This window comes from Chrysochloris asiatica, unplaced genomic scaffold (genome assembly GCF_000296735.1).
Source record: "Chrysochloris asiatica unplaced genomic scaffold, ChrAsi1.0 scaffold00101, whole genome shotgun sequence".
NCBI classification, from domain to species: Eukaryota; Metazoa; Chordata; class Mammalia; order Afrosoricida; family Chrysochloridae; genus Chrysochloris; species Chrysochloris asiatica.
The window spans coordinates 2,824,945-2,832,824 of record NW_006408619.1 but is presented as its reverse complement, the minus strand read 5'-3'; the positions used below and the strand labels follow the sequence as shown (position 1 = coordinate 2,832,824).

Genomic DNA, 7,880 nt, shown 5'->3' with positions numbered 1-7,880 from the left:
GTGCCATCAAGTCCTGGTGTGATGCTGTAGGATAAAGCACTGAACTGCAAGGTTGGTGGTTCAAACATACCAGCCGCTCCTCAGAAATCCTATACAGAGTGGCTATGAGTCAAAACTGACTTGACGGCACTTAACAACTACGTGTGTGTGTGTGTGTGTGTGTGTGTGTAAAATATGTATGTATGCATGGAGTGTGGTGGCTCTATATGATGAGCATTAGGCTTCTAACTACAAGGTTGGTGACTTGAGCCCCCCAGCTGCTTCATGGGAAGAAGATGAAGTTTTCTGCTCCCACTAAGTTGTACAACCTCAGAAACAGCCTCGGAAACCCTGCTGGGTTAGAACCGACTCGACGGCACTTAATAATATATATATATATATATAATAGTTGTTAAGTGCAGTTGAGTTGATTCTGACCCATATTGACCCTGTATAGGGTTTCCAAGGAGCAGCTGGTAAATTTGAACCATTCACCTTGTAGTTCAAATGACTTTGTGGTCTGATGCATTAACCCACAGCATCATACCAGGACTCTCTTTCTCCCTCCCTCTCCCCGCCCCTCTCTCTGTATATATATACTTACTTATATGGTTTCATATGTTGTTGCTGTTAAGTGCCAGTGACTCAGTTCCAACTCACAGTAACCCTGTATAGGGTTTCCACTGACTTGTGGTTAGCAGCCCAGTGCTTACCCTACAGTGCCATACCAGGACTCCTATGTATATCGGTTGGTTGGTTGGCTATGTGCCACCAAGTCGGTTCCGACTCATAGGGATCCTGTAAAGGATTTCCAAGGCTGCAAATATTGACTGGAGCAGAAAGCCTTGTCTTTCTCCTCAGAGTACTGGTAGATGCAAACTGCTGAGCTTGTGGATAGCAGCCCAGCTTGTAATCTGCTATGCTACTGGGGCTCCTCTATGTATTTGTACATGCACACTCCAGGTGTGGTACTGCGGGTTAATGCGATGTGTGTTTGTGTATGTATGTGTGTGTGTGTGTGTGTATATATATATATTATGTATATATGATGTGGTGATGTAGGATCAGCACTGGACTGTGAACCACAAGGTCAGCTGCTCCTTGGAAACCCTATACAGGGTCTCTGAGTCATAACCTACTCAGCAATACTTACCAACAACAACAACATACGATATGTATATCGTATGTTGTTGTTGTTGTTAGGTGCCATTGAGTCGGTACCAACTCATAGTGTCCCTGTGCACAACAGAACAAAACACTGCCCGATCCTGGGCCAATCTCACTATTGTTGCCACGCTTGAGCCCACTGATGCTTCCACTTATGAATATATATATATAGGTTTGCCTTTTTCAGAAACACTGTTGGAAATGTCTTTGTAAATACTTTGATTGGCATAAAAAAGTCAGACTCTTAATTTATTCCTTTGGCTTTTATTTTTTCTTAATAAATCTTTTGCTGATCTTTATATTATTTCAACATCCTTGACACCAAATGTAGCAAAGCTATTTTAAAACAAATCAAATCTCCTCAAAAACCAGGTGATTTATTCTTGGTTGCCTAGAGCTCTCTCACATACCAAGTCTTTGGAAGTGTTATTACCTGTCTGTACAGATGTGCAAACCCACAGTGACACCAATGAGGGGATGTTGTTGTTGTTGTTGTTGTTGTTAGGTGCCATCAAGTCGGAACTGACTCATAGAGACCCCATGCACAGCCGAATGAAACAATGTCTGATCCTGGGCCAACCTCACTACTGCTGCCACACTTGAGTCCATCAGTACTTCCACCTGGCCAATCCATCTCACTGGGGGTCTTCCTCTTTTTCTCTGACCCTCCATCTTAAACATGATATCCTTCTCCAGCGACTGTTCCCTCCTGACTATATGTCCGAAGTATGAGAGATGAAGTTTGTCCATCTTGACCTCAAAGGAGCACTCTGGCTGCACTTCTTCCCAAACAGATCTATTGGTTCTTTTGGCAGCCCATGGCACTTTGAGCTTTCTCCTCCAACACCACAATTCAAAGGCATCAATTCTTCTACGATCTTCTTTATTCACTGTCCAGCTTTCGAATCTATATGAGGTTATTGAAAATACCATGGATTGGGTCAGGCACACCTTAGTCCTCAAGCTGACATCTTTGCTCTTCAACACTTGAAAAAGTTCCTGTGCAGCAGATTTGCCTAATGTAATACGTTGTCTGATCTCTTAACTGCTGCTTCCATGAGTGTTGGTAGTTGATCCAAGAAGAATGAAGTCCTTGACAACTTCAATCTTTTCTCCGTTGATCAGAATGTTGTTTATTGGTCCAGTGGTGAGGATTTTTGTTTTATTGACATTGAAATGTAATCCATACTGAAGCTGTGCTCTTTGATCTTCATCAGTAAATATTTTAAGTCCTCTTCACTTTCAGCAAGCAAGGTTGTATCATCTGCATATCGCAGGTTGTTAATGAGTCTTCCTCCAATCCTGATGCCACGTTTTTCTTCATGTGAGGGGATAGTAGTCAAGATTTGAACTCAGATCTTGGTGAGTATAAAAGTCCAGGCTCTTTCCACTGCTACTGGTCCCTAAAAAGGGGAAGCTTCCTAGTCAAGAGGATATTCAGAAACTGTTCTGTAGCTCCTGAAGAGAATTTCTCACAGTGAATTGTAGAAATGCTTTGAACAATAACATTTATTTGGGGGCCAGTTACCTCCCCATTTCAGCAACATGGGGTTCATTGAAAAGTTCAGTTTCTTTTCGGTTTTTTTAAATGTAGTTCTATTAAGACATAGTGCTTTTCAAAGTGTGGTCTTGAAAGAGTGGCTTCAGAATAACCTGGAGCTGGCATTGCCCTTGGACCTGGGCAAGAGAGGTCTCTGATACAGGCCTTATAAGGACCCATTATGGTCCTCTTCCAGCCAGACTTCTTCTCCTGAGCCAAGGAGTCCCTGAGGGGAAGAGGACACGTGGCCAGTGCCTGTGTCATATTCATGATCGTTGATGTGCTTGAGGCCATTGTTGTAGCCCCTGGACTGCTCTGTTTCATTGAGGGACCCCTTGTTTGACTTTACCCAACACAGTCTGCTTTTTCAGGAGGTCCATCCCTCCTGACAACATGTCCAAAGTACGTGAATTGAAGCCTCACCATTTTTGCCTCTAGGGAAGCAGAATATACGTTATTGAGCAATTTGTCAACTTAAATTTGAATATATAGAAATCTGAGATATCACCTCTACCTGTATAGCTACCCAGGGCCCCGGGCATGTCTGAGCAGGTCAATTCAAGGATTTGTCAAAATGGGCATTTCTAGCTTCTGTCCTAGGATTTGGGGGCCCATCTGGGGAACTCCGTAGTTGACCAGCTCTCCAGGATATTCTCATTTGCCCTAAACTTTAGAGTCACTCTTCGGTTATAAAAGAGACCATGTGCAAGTCAAACAAGTGGTTAACTCTTCACAGGCTGGGGCTTCAGCATGGGAACCAGTTACCATTTCCACAGCTGGAGAGTGTTTGTCATCGTCTGCGCTCTGCCCTGCACCGTATCCATGATAACCCTGAAGTTCATGCCAGAAAGCCCACGATTTCTGCTGGAGGTGAGTCGTGCCTTTACCACTGAATCTAAGAGCTTGAATCCGTAATAAGAATCCTAGCCTTGCTTCTCTCTACTCCTCAGTTCCACACCATCTCCTGCTTTCTCCCAGATCACAGAGCTACTCATCACCAAATCTGGGATGACTTCATCCATGGGATGGACTCATGGACTGTCAGAGCAGTGCTGCTTAGGAGTGCCTTGACTCCAGAGAGGGGAGGGTCATTCTCTGAGACTAGGCAGTCAAGGAGAGGCACTTCCCCAGTCTGTTTCATGATCTTTACTCTGCCCAGAGGTCCTGGTCAGCAGGCTTTTTGGAACCTGCATGATGCTTCCCAGTGCGGCAGTGAGGTATATGATAAACCAAAGTACCTGCCATCAAGCCCTCCTGAATCTGCAACTCTGCAGGGCCCCTAAATACTAGGGAGTTGTTCCCAGGGCCCTGAGAGATAAATCCTATAAGCCTTCCAAATCTGGGGAATGTGGGTGCTTGCAGTGGTCAGATAGGCCAGAGGCTGGTAGAGAAACAGCTGGACTCAAACTCACAGTTTCCCTGTATGTGACTTCTTCTTGAGCTCACTGTCAAATGATGCTCCATGACCAACTCCCTCTTTGGTCCCCTTGACTAGGAGGTAGATGCAGCCAGAGGTTTTCTAACCGGGTGTCTCAAAATGAACCTTTTGTTGTTTCTTTTTTTTTTGCCTTTATTTCCTTAATGAGGGTTCCATCTCCTACTTGCTCTCTGTTGAGTCCAGGAGTCTGTCCTACCCTATAACTGAGATTTGATAGTCAAAGGATAGGATCATAATAATGCTAAGTATTGTACTGACACTGAAGGCACAATGCAGTTACTAGCTCAGCATGGGTTGGGAATGGAAACTTGTCCTGGTCATTCATGAGTTGCAACCGTAATGAGCTCGTGTCCAGTCACTTCAGTCTTAGGTAACAGCACCCCTAGGTTTTGCAGTGGTCTTCATCCCTGAGAACAAAGAGCACATTTAGCCATGGATTTTTCATGTGTGTTCCCTTGACTTTATCAGATGGGAAAACATGACGAAGCCTGGATGATTCTCAAGCAAGTCCACGATACCAACATGAGGGCAAAAGGGACCCCAGAGAAGGTGTTCACAGTAAGTGTTATTTATGGCAGCAAGAGGGTGGGCCTCCCTCTATGTTTTTGTTTAGATTAAAAAAAAAAAAATTATTTAAGCACATAAGTAGAAAGCAAGTCAAAAGAATAATAAAACCCTGGACATTCCTACCACTGTCACATAATCTTTGCATTTTGAGGGTTTCTTTTAGGGTTTCCTTATGATATGCACGCATACCTTTATACATACATGTACACACATAACTCGAGGGCAAGTCGTAAAGTATTGCTACAAAATCTTAGAAACCATTACTAACCAAGAATATTAACAGGCAAAGCACTTGTTTCTCAACGTCTCCTCTATGCAGGTCTATACACTTCTGAAGGTGGTGTTCCCATCTCTCTAATCTGTTCCTGGAGAATTCTCTGCTCTTTGATTCATACAATTTCAAAATGGCAGTTTTAGCATCCTTGAAGGACTCAAATTGTATTCAGTTTTTGGAACAACAAAAAAAAATGTCTGAGGAGGCAAAATCAGGGCTATAGGGTGGATGGAGTAAGGTTTCCCAGCAAAATTCTCTTAAGACAGTTCTTTCTATCTGGAAGTGTGAGCTAGTGCATTTCTGTGATGGAAAAAAAAAACAAAAAAAAAAACAAATCCTTGGTCCAAATTTCCTGCCCTTTTTCTTTTAATTTTCTTCAAACATTTTCATAATAAGCCCTCATGATCATCCTGAGAAAATCTATCAAGATCACCCCCTTTGGGATTCAAAGACACAGTTGCCAGAACCTATGAGCTGACCTATCTGCCTTCAATTTAACTGGCCCAGCAGATTCCCTCAGAAGTCCCTGTTTTTATTAGACATTTTTTCTTGAAGGCACCGTAAGGAGACATAGTCCACCTGTGTGGTCACAGGCAAGTTACTCTATATCTCATAGTTCCCTTACTGTGAGATGAATAATAATACTATTATCTATAAACATAATTACTGTGTGAATAAAGTACCAAAACAGTACCCGATTTAGGGTATTACACAGATGTTAACTATTATTTTAAAAATGTTATATTTAAAAAAATTAACCCAAGTAATTAGTTTAATGGAAAACTCCTTTATGTTATATTTCTCCAATTTTAAAGCTCTAAAAAATATCTAAAAGCTTATGAATAGCAACAGAACATTGTCAGATATAGTGCCAGAAGATGAGCCCCTCAGGTTGAAAGCCACTCAAAATAGCTGTCTCCTCAAAGTAAAGTTGACCATAATAATACAAATGGAACAAAGCTTTCAGGACCTTCATTTACTGATGGTACACAACTCACAATGAGAGAAAATAGCTGCAAACATCCATTGGTAATCTGAAAATAGAATTTACAAAGTATGAATCTAAGAAAACTGGAAGTTTTCAGCAATGAAATGGAATGCATAAAGATGGGTATCCTAGGCATTAGTGAGCTGAAATGGACTGGTATTGGCCATTTTGAATCTGACAAACTTATGGCTTACTATGCTGGGACTGTCAAATTGAGGTGGAGTGGCCTCACAGTCATTCTGAAAAAGAACATTTAAAAATCTATCATGAAATACAATACCATCTGTGATAGGATAATATCCATATTCCTACAAGGAAGACCAATTAATAACACTATTATTCAAATTTACACACCCAGTTAAGCCAGTGATGATGAAATTGAAGAATTCTACCAACTTCTTTAGTTTGAAATGTAACCTGCACCTGCATATGAACAATTAATTGATGGTCTGTTTCACTTTCTTCCCTTGACCTTGTTTTGGCTTGATACTGAGCTTCTCGACTTTATCTTCCCACAGATGTAGTCAATTTGATGGGTACTTTAAAAAGGCATTAGCAATGAATAAGTTCTTGGCTTTACAAAATTCTATCATGCATTTTCCAGCATCCTTTCTATCACCAAGGCCATGTTTTCCAGCTACTGATCCTTCCTCTTCATTTCCAACCTTTGCATTCCAGTCACCATTAACTTGATGCATCTTTGATTGCATGTTTGCTGCATTTCATGATGTGACTTTGCAAACGTAGATTGCTGGCTTTTCTTCCACAGTGCTACTGGGTGAATTCAAACATTCACCCTTTGATTAATAGTAGAAGTTGTTGTTGGTAAGTACTGTCAAGTTGGTTTCCAATGATAATCACTCTGTATAAGGTTGCCGAGGAGCACGTGGTGAGTTTGAACTGCCGACTTTGTGGTTTTCAGTCCAGTGCTGATCCTACAGCGCCACTCCAAGAGTCCTTGTTTAGCAGTGGCTGAGTTCAAATCTTTGTATCATCCAGGGTTTCCCTTACTAACATTTGCAGAAGGACTTCTTCTATGCCAACCAGATGAGTTTGCCCTTCTGTGAAGCCCTTTATAAATATGTGGCTGCCACATTCTCTTGACAGCCTGTAACAATAGAAGTAGCTTAGGAAGGGAGGAAGGATTCTCATTACAAAGTGCTAACTGCCCTCAGAGAACTGGCCTAAGGTTTGCAGGAAGAAGTGACTTCTCAGAGCCCCACAGGATGATGTAATTGTTCTGTTTCCATGTGTGCCCCCTCCATACATGTACTCTGTGTGCCCCCTTCATACACGTACTCTGTGGTTGCCCCCTTCCCCCTCCATATGTACTCTGTGCCTGTCCCTCTATAATGTAATCGGTAGCCTCCAAGAAGAGCTTGGGTGCAGGTCAAAATAGCAGATGTCTCCTTTCTAACTCTCCTTTGATTTCTCAGTTTCACCAACTCCTGCCTGACAAGCCTCTGAACCTCCACCTGTACCTGAGCTGAAGTTTCCCCTGATGCCAAGGTTCAGCAGGGCTGAGGTGAAAACAGGCCATATTCTAATTAGACTGAATCAGAGACATGCATTCTGGTGAATTATAAATTAGAGCAGTTGTGCTTGAATCTGTCCACACATCCACTCCCCAAACCCTGGGAATATGTTGTTACGTTTCCTAAGAACTCAGAAAAGAAAATTTTTCATTTGAGTTGCCATTTTAAGGTTCTGAAGCATGGTTTTTAAGCTACAAGCCAATTCCATTCTGGCTCCTTTTTACTGTGTCTCTGGATTATGTTAGGTCCTTGGGTGGTACAAATGGTTTACGTTGGACTACTAATCCAAAGGCTGATAGTTAGAGCCTACCCAGCAGTTGTTGTTAGGTGCCATCAAGTCAGTACTAACTCATAGCAACCAGATGCACAACAGAATGAAACACTGCCTGGTC

The 7,880-nt window shown here is 42.2% G+C and overlaps 1 protein-coding gene across 1 annotated transcript in view; it reads left to right on the top strand.

The window, feature by feature from the left end:
- Positions 1 to 7,880, top strand: part of SV2B (synaptic vesicle glycoprotein 2B) — a 113,531-nt gene that overhangs the window by 55,727 nt on the left and 49,924 nt on the right. Inside the window, exons 4-5 of the mRNA XM_006867114.1 lie at positions 3,423 to 3,556; positions 4,593 to 4,682. Coding sequence (XP_006867176.1) covers positions 3,423 to 3,556; positions 4,593 to 4,682 — 224 coding nt within the window. The remainder of the gene's footprint in view (positions 1 to 3,422; positions 3,557 to 4,592; positions 4,683 to 7,880) is intronic.